The 22643-nt window shown below is 44.7% G+C and overlaps 1 protein-coding gene and 1 non-coding gene across 2 annotated transcripts in view; both read left to right on the top strand.

The window, feature by feature from the left end:
* The window catches only part of VWA8 (von Willebrand factor A domain containing 8), a 380884-nt gene that overhangs the window by 300540 nt on the left and 57701 nt on the right, over positions 1-22643 (top strand). Inside the window, exon 38 of the mRNA XM_040267183.1 lies at positions 20746-20854. Within this exon, the coding sequence (XP_040123117.1) occupies positions 20746-20854 (109 nt within the window). The remainder of the gene's footprint in view (positions 1-20745; positions 20855-22643) is intronic.
* On the top strand, positions 12196-12267 carry TRNAC-ACA. The gene has a single exon. It is a non-coding gene; the product is annotated as a tRNA-Cys (tRNA).

The raw sequence follows: 22643 nt of genomic DNA, 5'->3' as shown, positions 1-22643 counted from the left end.
GGCTATGGTCTGTATGGTCGCAAAGAATTGGACATGATTGATCGGCTAACACTTTCACTTTCAATAATTAACACATATAGCATTTAGTGTGCCAGGCACTGTTCTCAGTGAGTATGCATATTAACCCTTCTTGACACATCCCTATAAGGTTGTTAACCTCATTTAACAATGAAGTACCTTACCATACTAATAAGTACCAAGAGCCAGGATTTGAATCCAAGGAAATTGATTCCACTGTCTGTGCTCTTAACCACTATGTTAGAGGACATTTTGAATAGCAGAAATACATGTCTCTTCTATTAACACTGAACAAAATACATATTTTTTGATCACCCAAAAAAAGTGCCTATGGGCAGGGTAGACCACCTCCCTACACACTGTTTTTCTTCACATGCAACATGTCTAGGTATCTGGGTATTGCGTGAAGGCTGATATGAGGAAATCCTCAGAAAGAGCTTTCCAACGGTTTTCCTGTGGCTAAGAGTAGTCACTCCGTTTCCCTGGAGAGAAAAATGCTGTAATATATTGAATAATAGCACAATACAAAGCATCCGAGTTAGTCAGCTCACATACTGAGATTCTTGTCTTTAAACCTTGATGAAGTCTGTCTTTATGAACTTTCAAGCAGAATCCTTGGGATTTTACAGAATATGATAAGAAGTAAGAAAGGAGATAACAGATTCACTCTCCCAGGGTTTGTTCCTTGAGAGCTGCACTTATCCAACCTCACTTAAAACATTTCCATGTGGGAGTGATCTTCCGGCACATATGGGCCACTGTGCAGAGCTAGCGAACTTGTTCCTTGGAAGAAAAGCTATGATAAACCACTGTGCTGGGTTTCTCTCTCAGTGCTTGCTTAGTCTCTCTTTGCAACCCCATGGACTGTAGCCCGCCAGGCTCCTCTGTCCATGGGATTCTCCAGGCAAGAACACGGGAGTAGGTTGCCATGCACTCCTCCAGGGGATCTTCTCGACCCAGGAATTGAACCAGTGGCCTGCATTGCAGGTGGCTTCTTTACCAGCTGAGCTACCAGGGGAGTCCCATGGCAAACCTAGACAGTGTATTAAAAAGCAGAGACATCACTTTGCCAACAAAGGTCCAGATAGTCAAAGGTATGGTTTTTCCAGTACTCGTGTATGGATGTGATAGCTGGACCATAAAGAAGGCTGAGCACCAAAGAAATGATGCTTTCAAACTGTGGTGCTGGAAAAGACTCTTGAGAGCCCCTTGGACTGCAAGAAGATCAAACAAGTCAGTCCTAAAGGAAATCAACCCTGAATATTCACTGGAAGAATTGAGAAGCTCCAATACTTGGGCCACCTGATGCGAAAAGACCCTGATGCTGGGGAAGATCGAAAGCAGGAGGAGAATGGGACAACAGAGGATAGATGGTTGGATGGCATCACCGACTCAATGGACATGAGTTTGAGCAAACTCTGGGAGATAGTGAAGGACAGGGAATCCTGGCGTGCTGCAGTCCATGGGGTCTAAAAGAGTCTGACACAACTGAGCAACTGAACAACAACAACAAGGGGAGGGTGGATTGCCAAAGGGCCATCTCTGGACAAATCAGTTAGGAAAAGAGTCACTTTCTCCAGACTGCCCACCCGAGAACCTAGTGCTGGCAATGGGAATGTGTGAATTTCATTCCTGCTCTCACGGAAAGAGACAGGTGGAAGGGGCACTTGAAAGGAACCCCAGCTCCAGGCGATGAGAAGGTAGCTTCAACATTCATTCAGCACTTAACTGCTTGTTGAAATTTCCTGCTCACCAGGCACTGTCCTGGGTGCCAGCTGTCCCAAGATGAGAAGTCCTGAATGTCTGTCCTTACTGACAAGAGCACAGGCTAAACAGAGAACCAGGAATGTGATGGCTGACTATAACTGCGAGTCTAGGGAGAAGAGGTTCTGGATCAGGCAAAGGGATCCCTGAAACTCCAGAGAAAAGATGAAGCAGGGGACCAGTGCGCAGACTCATGCCATGGGAAGTCAAATTGAGACCTGGTTGCTAACAAAGAGATCCAAGGTATGGACTTGTCCCCAAGGGAAAAGGCAAGCAGTCAGGTAGAACCGAGTGCAGAGAGACAGGGCCGCAGCGGGGCTGGCTTAAGGCTGAGCAGCATTTGGGGCTAAGGCCACAGCTGGCAGAGAAACCTGTTTCCCTGGTGGCCCAGACAGTAAAGAATCTGCCTGCAGTGCAGGAGACGCAGGTTCGACCCCTGGGTTGGAAAGATCCGCTGGAGAAGGGAATGGCAATCCCATGGACAGGGAAGCTGTGGGATCACAGAGTCGGACACAACTGAGTGATTGACACTTTCACTTTCTTTCAGAGTGTATAGAAGTACCTAGAAAAGCTGAAATGTATCTATTATGCTGTAAGTTTTCATAAAGAGTCACTGTAAGAAAACAGATACTAGAAATTTTATTTGTGAATTTTGAAAAATTAATTTTTTTATCTCAAAATTCAAACCATTCTGCTTTCAGAAAAGTAGTGTTAATGTGGGCTTGAAATAAACAGATCCTTATAGATAAATATAGACAAACATGTATGCACTCTTCTGCCAGATGGTGAGACGTATATAACCCAGTATGGCCTGTGGCAGTTACTACCCAGAAAGAAAGTTTAATTCAATACCCAGATGGAGTAATAAACGCCAACAGGCTGGGTGTCATCCACATTCTTGGTTATTATAGGATGACCATGTGATTCCACGTATCAAACTGAAACGGGTGCTATTAATAATTACTTTGAGACAATAGACACTAACAAGGACTGTCCTAGTCCAGCAGGTCATGTGATAAACTGGTTATTAGTCATTTTATTTCTGTTTGTTTTATTTTATATAGAATGTGGTTTTGTAGGATTCCTCTGGTATTTTGGAATTATGAGTTCAGAATGTATCATTATACAAAACATTTGCATACCAGGAGAAGGGTTCCCCACTCTTCCCACTTACCGGGTCTTAATGAAAGTCTTCTTTGCATTATAAACCCGTAATGCATTCTCAAATACCACGCAGTATGAATTCAAATCAGCATGGCTATCTGAGATCCTGGGATCGCCATGGGAGACATTATTCCCATGGTCAGAATCTCCCAAGATTGATGGAAATTGCTTTCTTTTAATAAATAAAAAGAGCATAGCAACCATCTTAGAGCTAATCATGGACACCACAGCAGGAATAGCCTGTCCCCAGTAAATAGCCATTCTAACTCCTTACAAAAAAGCTGAGCCAGGACACCTAAGAAGGTTTAAAATTCCAAACTTGACCTGCTATGCATGACTACTAAGCACATCCCCCAAACATTAAATTTCTAGAGGTTTCAACGTGAAATAATCTATCCACTGACTTTGACTAGCATTGTAGTTTTTCTCAAAACCAGTGATCTCTGCTGCTGCTGCTGCTAAGTCACTTCAGTCGTGTCCGACTCTGTGCAACCCCATAGACGGCAGCCCACCAGGCTCCCCGGTCCCTGGGATTCTCCAGGCAGGAACACTGGAGTGGGTTGCCATTGCCTTCTCCAATGCATGAAGGGGAAAAGTGAAGGTGAAGTTGCTCAGTCATGTCTGACTCCTAGCAACCCCATGGACTGCAGCCTACCCGGCTCCTCCATCCATGGGATTTTCCAGGCAAGAGCACTGGAGTGGGGTGCCACTGCCTTCTCCACCAGTGATCTCTAGATGCTTTGAAAACTAATTATTCTTTATAGAATTCATATTTTAGTTATAATTTGTTTTTCTTATTAATACAGTTACCTTTTTTTTCTAAAAGAACTGTTACTCTTACTCCAGGTATTCATTCTAAGTACATTCCTTCCCCCAGAAAATACCTCCAACCCCTGTATCCAGATCTTGCCCAGAAACAGCATCACTCCCTTGCTCGTCTCCTTTGTCTTTTGTGTTCATTCAAGCAGGTGCTTGAAGATTTTTTTAAGAATATGTTTGTATATCTTGGAAGCAAAAAACAAGGAAAGGTTCTTTGGAAAAAAAGTTCTGTGCAAGTGTTGATAAACCCAGTGGTTTCAGAGATTGAGACTGGACGGGAGAACTTCTCAGACTGATTCTCTGTTTCTCCCTAACCTGTTCTTGTTTATCTTGTCCTCTTTGTTTTTGTGGGTTTTTCCTTTAAACAGAATAAAGCAATTAATTGTTTGGATACTTTGCTTCAATAAGTTGGAAATATCCCTTTCCAAAAGTAATCTAATAAAATAAACTTTAAAAAGAAATAAGAAGGAACGTCCCTGGAGGTCCAGTGGTTAAGACTCCCTGCTTCCAATGCAGCTGGTGGGGGTTCGATCCCCGGTTGGGGAAGTAAGATCCCACACTCCTCAAAGCACGGCCATATTTTTTTTTAAGACAAAAGTAATCTAACATTTCATCACCACCAGGATGATCCACTCAAGCCCCAGTATCTAGTAATAATTGCCACCAAACAAAAGGTAAATCTGTAAGAAGCTACAGGCTTTGAAATGTATTCTACCTGCTATTTTGAGTATAAACAAATCAGATAGTGAACAGAAGCTCTGAATTTAGCCTTAAATAGTCAGATCACTAGACAGAGTTCATCTAGTGCATTTAAAAATAGGCCCAACTGCTAGAAATGGAGGTTTTAAACTAGCAAGCATATGATTTTTACATCACTGAACTGGGTCTCCTCTGTTTCAGTTAATCTCGCCATACTTTGAATGATTACTTTTTTGCCAGATTGATTTATTTTCCCTCTTAGTCTAGCCATCTTTCAGGTTTAAAACTTTCAGCTTTATTGAGCAAAGGGAGTATCCAAAAGAATTCATTGCATCTTGGTTTGTATAAGTCTACCAGCAGGAGAATTTTATCACTCCCTTGGGGTGACTCAGAACCATTCGGGTACCTCTGCCTGGTAAACTATTTCTCTTTATTTATGGTGTGTGAAACGTGAGGGAGAGTAAAATTTGGCCCTCGTGAGCATTCCCCAAGCCTGCACATTGCTTTACTTATGCTCCAAACACTGACGTGAGCAGGCTCTGCCGCAGACAGACCCAAAGGTCACTTTTCCATTTTGTTCAGATTGAGAAATACTTTAGATATCTGTCTTTTGTATCTAAGAAGAATAGGAGCAGGGGGAGGGAGTCGTTTCATTTCCTTGAGTTTTCTTTGCTGGCCTGTGAGGAGTCCTCTTGAAATTGTAAAACAGTGTGGAGACCCGGTCCACATGGAGAGCATGGTTGCTCCCCAGCTCAGCCCACCCCTTTGCTGAGAGGTTGCTGTTGCTGAAATCCTCTGTTCTTACAAACATAGCTCACTTGATGTCCCAAGAGTCTACTTCCACGTGCATAAGGCCAATCTGTATAAATCAGATAACATTTCCTCTTGGATATATATGCTATTGTTAAGTTGCTCAATCATGTCCAGCTCTTTGTGACCCCATGGGCTGTAGCCCATCAGGCTCCTGTGTCTGTGGAATTCTCCAGGCAAGAATACTGGAGTAGGTTGCCATGTCCTTCTCCAGGGGATCTTCCTGACCCAGGGATCAAACCGGTGTCTCCTGCACTGCAGGCAGATTCTTTACCATCTGAGCCACCTGGGAAGCCCTCTTGGACGTACAAAACCACTTCAAAGGTTGCAAACATAATCGAAAGGCACGCTGCGTGTTTCAGTTCTGCCTCTGGGCTGTGAGCTGGTGCTTTTAAGGTGCCCAGAGGATGGCAGAGGGAAAACCACAGCTGGGTGAGTAAGATTATTGTGTCACAGAAGACACTGTGGAGGAGGCCTGAATGGTGAGAGCCCAGGAGAATGAAAGCAGCTGTTGGTTGAGAAATTCAGGAATGAGAAATTCTAGAAGGTGTCATTTTCAGGACTGCTTTCCTCATGTCCAGATACCTGCAATTTGTCCAAATTATAGTTTTGGATTTTATTCATCTAGCTTATCTTTTTTTGTTTTCCACAACCAGCGTATCTATATCATATGTACTTAGTAATCTTCAAACAGATGACCGTATTCCACAAAACTACCATTTAAAGGAGTGTGTTGGGAAATTTTAAAATTATGTTGACTGTTGTAAAAGTCTCTTAAGCCCAGAATGCATAATAATGGAGTTTCCCTGGTGGCTCAGATGGAAAAGAATCCGCCTGCAACTCAGGAGACTCGGGCTCGATCCCTGGGTTGGGAAGATCCCCTGAGAAGGGAATGGCTACCAACCCTAGTATTCTTGCCTGGAGAATATTCTCACCAATCCCTACTTTCTCCAAACTTCAAGCTATACTCTCCCATATTCTCTGACAATGTTTCAGTCTCCTGCTTCCCAAAGAACATAGAAGCTACCAGAATGCAGCTCCTCCAGCTCCTCAGGTGCAGTTATAGAAGCCCACCACCATAGCTGTGCCAGCGCCCCCTCCTCCCCATCCAAGGCCAGTCTGTCCTCCCATCTGAGAGCAGAGATTTTGCTCCATCCTTTGTCTCCTTTTTCTCGGGTATCTTCATTCTCTCTCCTTTCTGGGTTCTTCGCATTGGTGTTTAGCAACACACTCTAGTGTTTTTTTCTGGACCCCACAAATCTCATTTGCTATTACTCTAGTTCATGTGACTCTAGCTTCTTGGGTTTCGGGGGTTTTCACGTAAGCCTCGGTGTGCTCTGATGAGCTTATTCTGCTTAGGCATGGCAGTCTAAGCCAGGGAGGAGACATTTCCTCATCATAAGCCTCCGGGAGTGTGCACTGATGCGGGTAGATAGTCTCTGTGCTGTTGGAGCTGCGCCAGCAGAGACAAAGGGCTCTTCGTGTCAGTGATCACTTCATCCCCTGCCTTCAGCCAAGCACCCCTCCAGCTGTTCTTTCTGCCCGAAATCCCCAGCCTCCTGGACTTCCCAACTCTTCCTGTTCCTTCAGGATTCTTCTTGGGCGTTACCTCTTTCAGGAAATCTTCCCTGATACAGCCAGCCTCAGGAGCCCTTCCAGTATGTTCTGCTCACAGGTCCTGCTTACTTACCCTGGCATGGATCTCTACCCACTCTCTGTGCTGATTCGCAAGCACAGATCCACACCTGGCTGGAAGCTCCACGACATGCAGAGCTGGGTCCTGTGTCTTGGTGTCCTTAGCACCAAGCAGAAGTCCTGCTCACAGCTGGGGCTTTATTAAAGGCTATCACAGGCAGGTAGGCAGTCTGACAGGAAGGCTGAAAGAGAAGCACTGAAGGTTCATTATATATGTACAGACTTGCCCTGAAAAATAGCTCAGAAGCAAAAACTCTTTTCCCTCTTTTTGCTGATTCATTTCTTGCCCCCATATCTCTAAATAATGTACTTAAGTTTCTTCTTGATTTTTCCACATTAAGCATTATCTTTTGACCTCAACAATGTGCATTCAAGATTTAGCTCTCTTTTAGTTTCCCATCCCTACTATAAGATACACAGTTAATATCTTCCAAACCACTATATCATACACTATATCATACATCCCCTCAATAGGTTTGTACTGGAATTTTGGTTAAGCCAATGTTATAATGAGTATAATAATTATGTAATTATTATAATGAGTATGTAAAACATTATCAACCAGAAGAACCATGTGATGTACTTACATCACACTTCTGCCAGTGTTCCCCCTTGATTTCTGCTTAAGGAAAGCCAAGAGAAGATAAGGAACTTCTGCCAAAGTCATTTCACCAGAACCAAGATCAAAAGCCAGTCTTCTAATTTCCACTGAAATATTTTTTTCCAGCTGCCTCTCAAAAAAAATAATTCTTTTAAGTCTCAGTGAATCAATTTAAAGAAACAAACAAACAGACTTACATGATTATATCAAAGTATTCTTTATACAACTTTCATTATACTCAAATCAATTTCTGATGACAACTCATATTTCTTAAACTTTAGGATTGAAATAAATGTAGACAAGGATCCTACTTGTAAAGAACTTAGAAGCAGAGACTTCCCTGGTGGTCCAGTTGTTGGGAATCCATCTTCCCCTGCAAGGGACATGGGTTTGATCCCCAGTCGGGAAACTAACTTCGCATGTGCCACAGGGCAACTAAAGCCAGGCACCGCAACTAGAGACTCCCGGGCCCTGCACCCACTGAGCCCACGTGCTCTGGAGCGCGGCAGCTGGAGACAGCCCAGGCACCACAATGAGGACCCAGTGCAGATAGCCAGCAACAGAAACCCCAAACTTAGAACTAGAAAGAATTTGCTTTGGTGTTTCATTTTGAAATGAGAAAATTCAGGTCCAGAAAGGCTGAGTGACTTCCCCAGGATGACCCCGTGAGTGAGGGGCCACGCTGGGTTGGAATTGAGGCTTCCACCTTCAGGCCAGTCCCCACTCCGCTACACATTCCCTCCTCTCGGACACTGCTTCCTTCCCCTCAGGCACTTTCCTTCACTTGAAATCTGTGCCTTACAGATGCCCAGCCTCATTCTGTAACTACATTAAACTCACTCGTCCTACAAATGGCATTAAGACATGTCAGAAGAAGTCAAAAATGGGCTATAAAGAGTGTTGCTTAAAACCAGCTGGTGTTAAGTTGCCTTGCCTGGCTGCACAGCCAGAATCCCACACTGTGTTAGCAGCTAGGGTGCGTGCCGTCAGTGGAAGGAGACAGGATGGAAACATTCCCAGGTGTCATGAAGAATTAGAGTCACGTCGCAGGAGACAGAGGAGACGTGGGCAGGACACAGGAAATCTGGCGGCCACGCCGCTCCCCGCAGTTCCGCCCCAGGGCCCCAGGTTAACCTGGAGTTTCTGGACTTGGTGCTATGTTCTCTCCAGTTCCCTTCGATGACCCCTTTCATCTCTAGGTGATCAGATCATGGCCGCACATACCCAGCTGCACATCCCGAAATTTGCGCTGCCTTCTGCACTTGGCCTCCCAGAACCCCTAGACGGCGCTGCTAGGGGGGAGTCCTCAAATGGGGGCACAGAGTGAGCTTAGAGGAGTGGGGGTGCAAGGAGAGGGCGGGGAGCCCCGAGACGAATGCTGAGGGAGCTTGCTGGCACAGCGTCCAGGACTCTGTCCAAAAGGGAGTTAGAGTTCCCAGGTGTAAACAGGAAACGGGCAGAGAAATGCTGTTAAAGAAACTGTAACACTTACACAGCAGAGAAGATGACCAACTCGTGTATATTACATAAACCCCCAATCAGTTACAGTCATTCCAGGAATCGTTTGTATCCAATTACCGGGTAGCTCAATATCACTGATATGTAATGTAATTTGTGTCTTATAATTCTGGTCTTAATTTCATTAGAAAGCTTTATTTTGCCCTCTGGTATTTGAGGTTCTAAGTTCATGGCTTACAAAGTAAGAGCCTTCACAACCTAAAATGAAAGTGAAACAGGAAAGTAAAAAAGTTGGCTTAAAACTCAACATTGAAAATACTAAGATCATGGCATCCGGTCCCATCACTTCATGGCAAATAGATGGGGAAACAATGAAAACAGTGACAGATGTTATTTTCTTGCCTCCAAAATCACTGCAGATGGTGACTGCAGCCATGAAGTTAAAAGACAGTTGCTCGTTGGAAAAAAGGCTATGACAAACCTAGACAGTATATTAAAGAGCAGAGACATTACTTTGCTGACAAAGGTCCGTCTAGTTAAATCTATGGTTTTCCTAGTCATGTATGGATGTGAGAGTTGGACTATAGAGAAAGCTGAGCACCAAAGAATTGATACTTTTGAACTATGGTGCTGAGAAGACTCTTGAGAGTCCCTTGGACTGCAAGACAATCCAACCAGTCCATCCTAAAAGATATCAATCAGTCCTGAATATTCATTGGAAGGACTGATGCTGAAGCTGAAATGCTAGTACTTTGGCCACCTGATGCCAAGAGCTAATTCATTGGAAAAGATCCTGATGTTGGGAAAGATTGAAGGCAGGAGGAGAAGGGGATGACAGAGGATAAGATGGTTAGATGGCATCACTGACTCAATGGAGATGAGTTTGGGTGAACTCCGGGAGTTGATGATGGACAGGGAGGCCTGGCGTGCTGCAGTCCATGGGGTCTCAAAGAGTCGGACACGACTGAGCAACTGAACTGACTGTCTAGCAAAGCGAAACTCAGTGGTATTCTTTTCTCCTCTCCCAAATGTCCTGCTTTCTAACTTGCCTCCTTCAGTTCAGGAGAGCTGCTATCAGGCTTCTATATATTCTTGGTGGCATGGACCCCACTAGAGCCACTGTGTAGCTTTGGGGTGGCCACAGTGGCGGTGCCTGTCATGCAGCCGTTCATGTATTTACTACACACTTCCTGAGCTTCTGTGATACCCGAAGACCAGGAGCTACACTGATATGACCAAGATGGCCTCTGGATGTTCGCAGTGTAGAGCTGACACCAGATTATATATCTGGTCACATTTGCCTCTATAGCACTGATTCCAACAATGCTATTTGCCACTTAAAGAAATATTTTCCTTATTTTACTTTATTTTTTATTTCTGGCTTCCCTGAGCCTTTGTTGCTGCATGCAGGCTTTCTCTAGTTGCCATGATTTCTCTTGTTGTGGAGCACAGGCTCTAGGTACACAGGCGTTAGTAGTTTTCAGCTTATGGCCTCTAGAGCACAGACTCAGAAGTTGTGGTACATGGGTATCTTCCCATGGTATGTGAATTTTTGCAGGCTGGGGATCAAACCCATGTTCCCCTGCACTGGCAGGTGGATTCTTAACCCTGGGACCACCAGAGAAGTCCTAGAAATATTTTCTTTAAAAATGCGTGTATAGTATTTACAATAGCCAGGACATGGAAGCAACCTAGATGTCCATCAACAGATGAATGGATAAAGAAGTTATGGTACATATACACAATGGAATATTACTCACCCATAAAAAGGAACAAATTTGAATCTGTTGAACTGAGGTGAATGAATCTAGAGCCTGTTATACAGAGTGCGGTAAGTCAGAAAGAGAAAAACAAATATCATATATTAACACATATGTTGGGATCTAGAAAAATAGTACTGACGAACCTATTTGAGGGCAAGGATGGAGATGCACATGTATAAAATGGACCTGTGGACACAGCAGAGGAGGGAGCCCTAAGCCCTAAAGTCGCTCAGTCGTGTCCGACTCTTTTGTGACCCCATGGACTATATAGTCCATGGAATTCTCCAAGCCAGAACACTGGAGTGGGTAGCCTTTCCCTTCTCCAGGGGATCTTCCCAACCCAGAGATTAAACCCAGGTCTCCCACATTGCAGGCGGAGCGTTGAGACGTGTACACCACCATGTATAAAATAGATAGCTAGCAGGAAGCTGCTGTATATAACACAGGGAGCTCAGCTCAGTGCCCTGTGATGACCTAGAGGGGTGAGATTGTGCGAGAAGGAGGCTCCAGACAGAGAGGATATGTGTATACTTATAGCTGATTCACACTGTCGTATGGCAGAAACCAGCACAATATTGTGAAGCAATTATCCTCCAATTAAAAACATTTTTAAAAGAGGGAAAAACGCCTGCTTTATATGCACACAATAAAGGCATCCATTCTAGTTATTTCATGTGTGTATTTTGCCCATACTCCAAGTGGTGTTTTTGAGCTGAGCGGCAGCCTGGAAGGGCCCCTCACCCACCGAGCCTCAGAGCGCAGAGCCATAAATACTCTCAGCCAGTGAGCGACGTACGCCGTCCTCCTGAGCTCTGTGTGTGCTCAGTGCATACAGCTTATTTCTCTACAGCCTCTCAGTGCCATCGTTTTGTTTTCTGGTTCATGGTTTTAACTCATCGTGGTTGTCCAAAAGTGCAGAGAATGCTGGGCCTTTGGAAGCAGAGGAAGACTGTCTTGCTAGATGTGAAAACACAGGTTTTACAAGAACTCCATGTACTTTGAGGAAATGGTGGAGGAAACTCAGGGTAAACATCAGTAGACAATGACTTCATAAACAGGATTAGAATCTAAGATGATGAACCAACAATGGTATGAAGAATAGCTGAAAGAAACGATGGCTGCTGACATAGCCTGACTTTAACACAAGCGAAACAGAAAACCATTTGCCAAAAATGTTGGATGCTGGAAATCTCCACAAGGAGGATGCTATGATAACCTGTCCACACTGATTCAGTTAGCGTTCCGATTTTCAGAAAAGAATTCCCCCAAGCTACATGTGTGTGCATGGAGATCTGGTCAGTGCTTCCAAGCATTTTCAGAACCTGATCTTATTAAAACCCCCTTTGCTGTTCCCTACCCTAGTGGTTGGGTGGCTTTTCTACCCACCCTTCCTTTTCCCGGGCTTTCCTGGTAGCTCAGATGGTAAAGCGTCTGCCTACAATGCAGGAGACCCAGGTTCGATCCCTGGGTCGGAAAGATCCCCTGGAGAAGGCAGTGGCACCCCACTCCAGTATTCTTGCCTGGAAAATCCCACGGACGGAGGAGCCTGGTAGGCTACAGTCCATGGGGTCGCAAAGAGTCGGACATGACTAAGTACCTTCACTTCACTTTCCTTTTCCCAGCAACTTAACATCTCAGAGAATCCTGTTGACAGGGAAAGCACAAAAGATTTTAAAATTGCCACACAGATTTTGTGTTCTCAGAGGGAACACAAGGCTTGGGTATAAGACTGAAATCACCTGGGCCAGGAAATGCCAGGAAAGATCATTTAGCTTCTGTAATAACAAAAGCAGATTGCAGTAGATGTCTCTTGCCAGGGCCACTGTGTGTATCACAGAACCAAAGCATTTGCACACTCTTTGCCGTAGTAGAGATGGCCTTGTGTGGCCAACGTTTTCCTTGGCTGTGGATGTCTGTTGGCTGGGCTTGAATTGACTCAAATGTTGAATGTTAACCTTTTGAAGTCTCTGGAAAATAAAAGATGCAAAAATAGAGAAGGTAGATACACAAAGAACTCACGTGCTAATGCAGGAGACTATAAGAGGCCCTGGAGAAGGCAATGGCAGCCCACTCCAGTATTCTTGCCTGGAGAATCCCATGGACAGAGGAGCCTGGCGAGCTGTGTCCATGGGGTCACAAAGAGTCAGACGCAACTGAAGTGACTAAGCACAGCACAGCACATGTATGTATAAGTCACTGTGCCAGCAAAGATAAAGGTAAAAAAAGAGTCGTTCCTGTGGGGAGGATCTTTTTCAGAAACTTTGAACACAGATAGAGAAATAACATAGGGTGCACACAGGGATGCATTCCAGAACATCACATCCGGTGGAGAAAGGAGGATGTTTAGGGGTTACAGTTTCAGATATTTTAGAGTATTTATCCACCTCATCATTTACACCAGAAAGTGAAGTATGCGTAAGTCTCTGGGAGTGTTCAAGCAGAGAGGGGGAGTGTAGACAGAGTGGGGTTGAGTTTCGAGAAGTGGGCAAGCAGGGTCAGGATGGAGGGTTGATGGTGGGCTTGAAGGAGCCTGTGAGAAAGGACTGGAGTCCTTCCTAAGGCAGAAAGAGCTGCCCGCTCCTTCAGGACTAGAGAGACAAGAGTTGCTGTGGGACAAGCCACGGACCCGCCTTCTGCCTGTTGCCTGTCCGTGCTCACCTCATAGGCCTTGTCTTCAGGGCCAGGGAGCAGTCCCAGCGTCCCCCTCATCAACTCCCCACGTCATCCCCCATCTCTGCCTTCTTGCTGGTCCCTAGACTTTATTTCCCACTTTTGTGATAAGAGCAGTTACCATGTGAATGCCCTTTGGGGGGGAATTATTTAGTACGAATGAATATCAGCTACAGGATCGTTTTTTAATATTAATGACCACAATCTCCTGCTTTTTAAGAACTGAGAGGATTAAAGAGGACAGGAGGTCATTGAATACGTGAAAGAAAGTGTTGCCAGCAGCCAGGGGGAAACTGGAGATGAATTACATACTTTGATGGCTTTGCCAGATGTTGTAGCTGGAACACAAAGAAGCTGCCTCTGGACAACAGGGGTTTGATCATACGTTATCATTGTAGAGTCGCATGTTGTTTATGAAAACTGGGTAAGGAATTATTGCTTTTTTTTTTAAAGCAGCTGTCTTCATAGGAAAGACCATCATACCTAGCGACATATTAATGTGACTTTCATTGTATCTGTGATAAAAATTTCTTATATTTTTCATATGCGTGCATGCTCAGTCACTTCAGTCGTGTCCAACTTTACAACCTTATGGACTGTATCCCACCAGGCTCCTCAGTCCATGGGAGTCTCTAGTTAAGAATACTGGAAATGGGTTCTCATGCCCTCCTCCGGGAGATCTTCCTGACCCAGGGATCAAACCTTCATCTCTTATGTTTCCTTACTTTGGCAGTCAGGTTCTTTACCACTAGTACCACCTGGGAAGCCCCTATTTTTCTTATAACCTCAGACAAGAATATGTTTTAGGCAAATGTATTCAGTACCTTATTATGGTCTGTATTACCCTGCACTGTGACTTTGTTCTACATTATAAAAGATTTTCCTGGAAGCAAAGATCCTGTTTCTTGTTATCTCCATAATCCAGGGAGTAGTAAATGTACCATAAACATACACAGAAATGTTTGAATAAGAAAATGAATGATTGAGTGCATTGAATTGCCTGCTAATCATCAAATCATAGGCAACTGTAATAAGTAGGATTCCTGATATTATTATGGCAGTTTTCAACATCAGAAAATTTAAAGCACGTCTTCTGGAAGTAGGACATCCTGCAAAAATCGATACCATGGCTCCTGCCCCACTGCCTCTCGTTTGTCTTTTAATGAATGAATCAGTTAGTTTGCATGCATTGGGCTCCAAGTAGCAGAAAACCCAACTTACAGTAGCTTAAACTATAAGGACAGGGCTTCCCTGGTGGCTCAGCGGTAAAGAATCTACCTGCTAATGCTGGAGACATGGGTGCAATCTCTACCTCGGGAAGATCCCACATGCTGCAAAATAACTAAGCCCGAGTGCCACAGCCATCAAGCCTGTACCCAGAGCCCGGAAACTGCAGCTCCCGAGCCCACGCGCTGCCGCTCCTGAAGCCTGTGCACCGTAGAGTCCGTGTTCTGCAACAAGAGAAGCCACCACAACTAGAGCAGAGCCCCCACAGCAACAAAGACCCAGCACAGCCAAAAATAAGTGAATACAAAGTTCTTTATAAAAAAAAAAACCTATGTCTAATAACATTTATTATTCGCTGATGTAGAAACCAGAAGTGACTCTGCGGCTGACTGAGCAGCTCAGCGGTGTCATCAGGGACACCACCCGCTCCATCCTCCCCTCTGCCACCTCCTCCTCGTTGCCCCGTGGTCACCAGGTGGACACCCCAGCTCGAAGCACCATGTCCTCACTCCATGTCCAAGCCAGCACACGTGTGTGCTGCAAGGGAGGGGCAGGCTGTCCCTGCAGGGCCGCAAGTGAGCTCTGTACCCAAGAGGAAAATCTTTCCCAGAAACCTCCCAACAGAATTTGTCTTACGTCGCAGCTCCCAGACTTTCTTCCCCAGACACATCGCTGGCAGAGGGCGATGGGACGGCTGGGCCTCATCCCAGCTAACCATGATTCATCTGACTTCTGTTTAGAGAGGAGAAAGAGGCAGTGGATGTTGGAGAGGCAGCTGCAAACGCCTGCTGAGCCACACCTTGTCTCCAGCTGGAAAATGAGAATCGGCTGTGTTGTCCAGTCATTCCTCCAAGAACGCACTTTCCTTCCAAGAGTGTGTTCTGGCTATTTATATCATTTTACTGACGGTTTTTAAAAAATCATGAGTGTGAGGAGGAGCCTAAAGTATAGGGCCTTGCCTAGGATTACAGGGCTTTTGTGAGTCATGTCCCTCCGCTACTTTGGGTTTGGGTTGCTTCACTCTGGAACATTTTTTATGAGTTATAATTTACAAGGTCTATGTTTTGTTTTGTTTTTACATCTTGATTCATATGAAAGAGGACAACTCCTTGGGATTATAACTTGCTTATCTAAAAGGATGTAGGATGCATCAGCTGTGACCAACACAGCAAAGAGCTCACCATGGGCATCAGTTTGCATCAGCGCTTGTAAGAGACCATGATATTTTGTGTTTGGGGCAAAATTTTGATCCATGTGAGAACACATGAGTGCGTGCTTAGTCGCTTCAGTCGTATCTGACTCTTTGCAAACCTATGAACTGTAGCCCACTAGGCTCCTCTGTCCATGGGATTCTCCAGGCAAGAGTACTGGAGTGGGGTGCCATGCCCTCTTCCAGGGAATCTTCCTGACCCAGGAGACCCTGTCTCCTGCATTGGTAGGTAGGTTCTTTACCATTAGCGCCACCTGCGAAGCTGTCAGTGAACACTTAAGTATTCACTTAAGTAGGGTGTATATCAGTAACTGGATTGGCTTGTTTGAACTCTTTCTAGATGAAAAGTGAAACTGTCAGCTACTCAGTTCTGCCGTACCCTTTGCCACCCCATGGACTGTAGCCCACGTCTCCTCTGTCCATGGATTTCTCCAGACAGAAATACTGGAGTGGGTTGCCATGCCCTTCTCCAGGGGATCTTCCCAACTCAGGGATCAAGCCCAGGTCTCCTGCACTGCAGGCGGATTCTTTACCATCTGAGCCACCAGGGAAGGCCTTCTAGATGAGACCAGTCCTCAAAGGAAATGCATTCCAAGTCTTTCTCAACACATACTTCAAATAGTTCAGCAGTTTATCAACTTTCTGAATGACCAGAGATTCTGAGCATCTTTCTGTCCCCAGGAGGCAAGCTTCCTCGAATGATATGCGTTCCTTGGTGTCTGTTGCAGTTTCTGTCTGGGCTGGACTGTCCTAGGCTTCCTGCCTTGTACCTTTTATGAATCATTGTCAATTCACATAAGAGATGCCCTCAAATGGCTTTGGAAACCGCTTATCAGATGCGCTCCTCCCATCCACCTAGAGAAACAGACTCCTGTGACTGCGATGGCATTCATAGCATGACTCAGATTCAGATAAACTCCCCAAATGCTTGCTTTTAAGTAAGTGTCCTTGGTAATTCATGGTATGTGTTTTCTGGAATCCACTGTGTTTGGGCTGATGAGTGTTTTTGTCAAGAATTTGTCAATTTTGAAACGTCTCCAGACTCCCATTTGGGGTTGGCGGGGAGCAGCCTTGTTGGCAGTGTGAGCCGTGCCAGTTCCCAGCAGGACACAGAGGTGACAGCGCAGCAGTTCCTTTCTGCCTAGAAAGTTCACACAAATTTTCTTCCTCCCCAATGGCCCATTGTAGGTGTCTTCACAGCTCCAAGAGTGTCATTTTGCAGGTAGCTGAGGGGGCTATTTGAGAGCCCTTTTCTTTTGCCTTATGCCATCATTTTTAGTACTTGTTCTTGAAAGGCTATTCTCTTACAGCTGTTGCTGCTGCTGCTAAGGCACTTCAGTCGTGTCTGACTCTGTGTGACCCCATAGACGGCAACCCGCCAGGCTCTCCTGTCTGAATCGTGGTGAAATGTCTAAAGGAGATTGGGATGACCCAGAGAGATGGTATGGGGAGGGAGGTGGGAGGGGGGTTCAGGATTGGGAACACGTGTACACCCGTGGCGGATTCATGTTGATGTATGGCAAAACCATTACAGTAATGTAAAGTAAAATAAATAAAGGAGATTGGTTTATAATGAAAGTAAAGTTACTAAGACACCTAGGACTCTGTTTCCTATGCCTCTTCTGAAATTCTTTTATTTATTTATTTTGTACTGAAAGAAAGTGAAAGTGTTAGTCACTCAGTCTAGTCCGACTCTTTGCGACCTCATGGACTGTAGCCCACCAGGCTCCTCTGTCCGTGGGACTCTCCAGGCAGGAATACTGGAGTGGGTTGCCGTGCCCTCCTCCAGGGGATCTTCCCGACCCTGGGATCACACCTGGGTCTCCCGCATGGCAGGCAGATTCCTCACTGTCTGAGCCGCCAGGGAAGCCCATTTTGTACTGAAGCATAGTTGATTTACAATGTTGTGTTCATTTCTACTGTACAGCAAGCGTCTCAGTTACATATATATGTATGTATATACACATTCTTTCCTCTATTCTTTTCCATTGTTCCCTGTGCTATCCAGTAGGACTTTGTTGTTTATTTATTTTTAATAGATAATACAAACACCCTAAAGTGACGGCTGGTGTTAAGAACAGTTACTCCAGTCATGCTGTCGTGGCCCAGACCATTTTTAGAGCTTCCTCTTTTAGAATTGACCTGTAGAGGTGTCACAACTCCTATGAAGCAAACTAGTCTCATTGTTTTATAATTTGATTTTGACTAAAACCGCTCATTTACCAGATTTTGAACTGTTTAATCAGTTACATAGAACATGTCAATGTTAAGTGGAACAGGAGAAATTATTTAGTTCAACCCCCTTTAGTTTCTGATGAGAAGGTTTAGCCTCAGAGAAGGTAATTGACTTTGCAAAGAGTACAGAGTAAGTTAGCAAATAATTCACACACATCAGAACTATTTGGTTCATACATGTCAGTTCCAAATATCCTTTAGCTATTTATTAAAAATCAAATCTATTTTTAAAGAATACATAATTTCCACCATTAAAGATATTAAAATAGAATCTGCCATGGACTCTACAGATCCTTCCTAAAGCACTCCAGAAGTGTTTTGAACGCCATTATTGTAATAAATGTATCTTTATGGATTAAAAAGCTTATCATCTTATTATAATATATTTCCATATGTAAGTTCCATTATGTTTTTTAAAAAAATCCATTTGACTGTAGTCATAACTTTTATGTAGATTTCTTAAATTGACACAGAATAAAACTCTATCTCAATTTTGAAATGTTTCTTATTTTTCTCATTTCTCGTGGAAAACATCTATAAGATACTGCTAAGATAACCAAACATTATCTCCTGGCTGAGGCAAGCTTGTCCTTGTTCTGTGCTGTCCAGTGAGATAGCCATGGACTACATATGGTAATTTCAAACTTAAGTTTTAGTTAATTAAATAAAATTTAAAAATCAAGTACTCAGTAGGTACATTGCGTAATAAGCTACCATATTAGATCCCTCCAGTATAAATACTTCTATCAGCACAGAAAATTTTATTAGTTAGTGCTGGTCTAGAGTTCTTGTAGTCAGTATACATATTTTAATTTACTACGAATCTCTTACACTCTAAAAAAGTTAGAAAGTGGTGGCAAGTTTTGGGGAAAGTACTTTAAATGTTTATTTGTTCTCTAAATGTTGCTAGCTATTCTGCATAGTTTAATTTTTTAAAAGAAGAATTTATTTTCACCCATTTTGGGGGAGCATGATTGTATGCGTGGAATTCATGTCAACTCTCACGTCCTGGCTGCTAAATTTTAAAATATGCAGAAGTTATGGCAAAACCTCTGTCAGTGCTGCCAAAGCTAAAGGCAGAAGTGTGTTAGTTACCCACTTGTGTCCCTCTCTTTCACAACCCTCTGGATTGTAGCCTGCCAGGCTCCTCTGTCCATGGGATTCTTCAGGCAAGAATACTGGAGTGGGTTGCCATGCCCTCCTCCAGGGGATCTTCCCGACCCAGGGATCAAACCCACATCTCCTGCACTGCCGGCAGATTCTTTACCATTTGAACCACCAGGGCTTCCCTGGTAAGGGCAGAAAGGTCCAGTTAATTGAAATCTTGTTACAATGTCATAACATTTGAAATGAACTAGTCTGGATATAACACAATGGAAATTGTGTTGAATTCATTCTTGATAGCCATTTTATTTGCAAAGGCCTTAAATTACCTACCTACCTTTGTTTATCCTAACATCCAGAATGAAAAGTCCACTCACTAAGAAGGCACGGGTCAGCTCTCAAGACTGACCTGGCGTCATGCTCCAGGTCCATTTCCAAGCTCCCCTGCTCCACTGTGAGCAATTCGAGGGCAGTGACCAACCCTCCATGGCTTTTGTAGGCCTCACGGTACTTCAGATGATACCTTGCCAATATATTTCCCATTAAGGCTTATTTGAACAAACAAACAGTTGATCTGGTCTGCCCTGAAAATCACTGTATCTGGGAGCAGGCTCATAGGGTGCATGAATGTGACTGCTTCAAATGCTTTTTATTGTGGAGTAATATCTACTGATCTGACTGCTAGGATGGAACTCCAGTGTGGTTATCAGTACTTTTGGTGAATCTGTGCTGAATTAAATTAGGGACCAATGAATGAGCCGTAGGCTCTCAAAGAGAAAGGCTAAAGTACCTCTTGTTCTGTTTGATCTGCAGGAACAGTAAGTCCAATTTTAAAATACAGATGAACTAGGAGAGCTAAAATACTGTAATGAGAGTGGGCCCAGAAAATAAGCAGTTTTTAGTCTCTGTGCACATAACATATATCAGTGAAGCACACAAAGGTATATTTTCTGGGTTTCTTTTTTCATATATTTTGTATAAAATAGCCTTTTTCTGAGGAATGGGATTTCTTTGAAAATTAAATAGATGAATGTTTATCTGCCATGACTCAGCTGGACCAGGTGGACTGTAGTCCACTAGGCTCCTCTGTCCATGGAATTCTCCAGACAAGAATATTGGAGTGAATTGCCATTCCCTTCTCCAGGAGATCGTCCCAACTCAGGGATTGAACCCTTGTCTTCTGCATCTCTTGCATTGACTGGCGGGTTCTTTACCACTAGCACCTCCTGGGAAGCCCCATGATCCAGTCTAACTCCTTTTTTTTTTTTTTTTTTTTTGGGTAAAGAATATTTTTTATAATTAAATTTGTTTCCTTCCCAACTCAGTGGATGTAAAATCTGGTGAAATTTTGCCAGACACGAACAGCATCTATCATGAGCATCTATCAACAGTATCTATCAGGTTATGAGCTACCTTAAGGACTTAGGGATAAACAGTCCTTTCTTTCTGTCCTGCAGGTCCTGGCCTTGGTCACGGAGAGTGATAATATCTTATTTCTTCATTTTTAGATAACAATCGAAAGAGAGAGCAGTGAAGACGTGAGTTCCCCCAAACACGGAAAGGAAGACCCAGACAACATGCCACACGTGGGTGGTAACACCTGGGCTGGCGGCACAGGTTGGTAGCACGGGCACTTTCCTGGGTCAGGCTTCCAGAGACTCCGTGAGCCCATGTGGACAGCCCACCAGCCCCAAGAAGGCTCAGGAATCAGTTTGCCTTCTCCTCCAACCCCATTAGTCAGCTGGAGTGTGCTTCTGCCCTCTGACGCAGCGTGATTGTAAGACACGGAAAAGCCCTGGCATTTGGAGCCCCGCAGACTCAGCAGACAGTCAGAGGCAGCAACCCCCTGACCTCAGACCGTTCTGGTCCTCATTGATCAAAGGGGTCTACTATGAACTGCCTCCCAAGATTGTGGTGAGGATTCAGTAAGATTATGACTGCAAAGTGCTGAGCTCAAGACCTGGCATGAAAAACGCATTCATTAAAAGTGTTAATCCCCTCTTTTAAATTCCCTGTCCTTGGGACCATTCCAGAAATCGACAGTAAATTCTTTCTGGACCAGCTGACTTTGAAAAGACATGGTCCTTGTCTTCCACATCTCAGAAGAGAGTACATCGAGGCTGCGGGGTTCTGAGATAAGAGAGATGGTTGTGGTCTGAGCCGATGACTGGGGTCTGCCCCTCCTCTTGGCTGCCTGTCGAGAGCATTGTTCCCAGCCAAGACCACGGCCTTCCTCTTTCCTCTGCGGCAGCTGGAGCGACACAGCTGTGGGGCTGCAGGAATAGGGCCAGACTGTGTGCGCACCGTCTGATCTTATCGCGGCCATGAGCCGCGCCAGCATGAGCTCCGTTCTCTGTCTTCGCTGGGGACAGTCTGTGCTCCTTGGCCTTGACAGCCTCGGGAGGAAATGGGCTACCGTCCGGGGACAATGTGCTATCCAGCAGGCCCGTGGACCCCTCGCCTGCTCTGTTTATTCATCAAGCATCGGCTTGAAAGGAAGGATATTTTTAGAAATGGCCTTTGATCTGGAAGTTAGTGTCAAGCCAGCAGGATTTAATCCCTGTGGAATGCACTGTGGGACACGCTGGCCAGATGCAGGCTTCCCAGCCATAGGCTACTTACTCTGGAGCGGAGGTGCTCACTTGTTATTCAGCTGGTATCTAACAGCTCGTATATCTGTCCGGGCTGATGACCCTGCTTTTACTTCCCAGCTGGGTTGTCAGTCTGTCAAGGCTCTTTCGCTACAAATTCTTTTTCTCTTTGTCCCTCTCTGCCTCAGAATTCTCTGCACTGAAGGTAATCATTTGATTACATGAGTCATTTGATTCCTTTTTCATCATCAAAACCCCTTCTCTGTCTTTTTCCCCCCTATCTTCACAGATTTAGGATATCCAGGGTTAGTTTCAATATTATACCTTGAGATCTAGACTCTCTGGCAAGCCTTTTCATTTTGGCACTAGTGGTAAAGAACCTGCCTGCCAGTACAGGAGATGAAAGAGACATAGGTTCAGTCTCTGGGTTGGGAAGATTCCCTGGAGAAGGGCGTGCCAACCCCCTCCAGTATTCTTGCCTGGAAAATTCCATAGACAGAGGAGCCTGCCAGGCTACAGTCCATGGGGTCGCAAAGAGTGTCATGCAGCTGAGCTCACACTCTGGAGTCACAAGTTCAAATTAAAGGCTTCTTGGAAGTGCAGGTTGTGAAGAATTCCACGCTCACGTCTTCTCCACCCCCATCTGACTTTGCCAAGGGACTGACTGTCACTCACACCAGCCTCTAAACGGTTGTAAGTCATTCCCTCCTTTCACCAGAAAGATCTCATCTCAGCACCTGGGAAGTTTTAAGTTCTCATTTATGACCTACCCATAACTAAGGAGCACCTCCGGTAGAAAGGGAGTCAGCTCTCAG

The sequence above is a fragment of the Oryx dammah genome, unplaced genomic scaffold (genome assembly GCF_014754425.2).
Source record: "Oryx dammah isolate SB20612 unplaced genomic scaffold, SCBI_Odam_1.1 HiC_scaffold_24, whole genome shotgun sequence".
Lineage (NCBI taxonomy): Eukaryota > Metazoa > Chordata > Mammalia > Artiodactyla > Bovidae > Oryx > Oryx dammah.
Note: the sequence above shows the minus strand (reverse complement) of the source record. Positions and strands in the feature narration are given on the sequence as shown.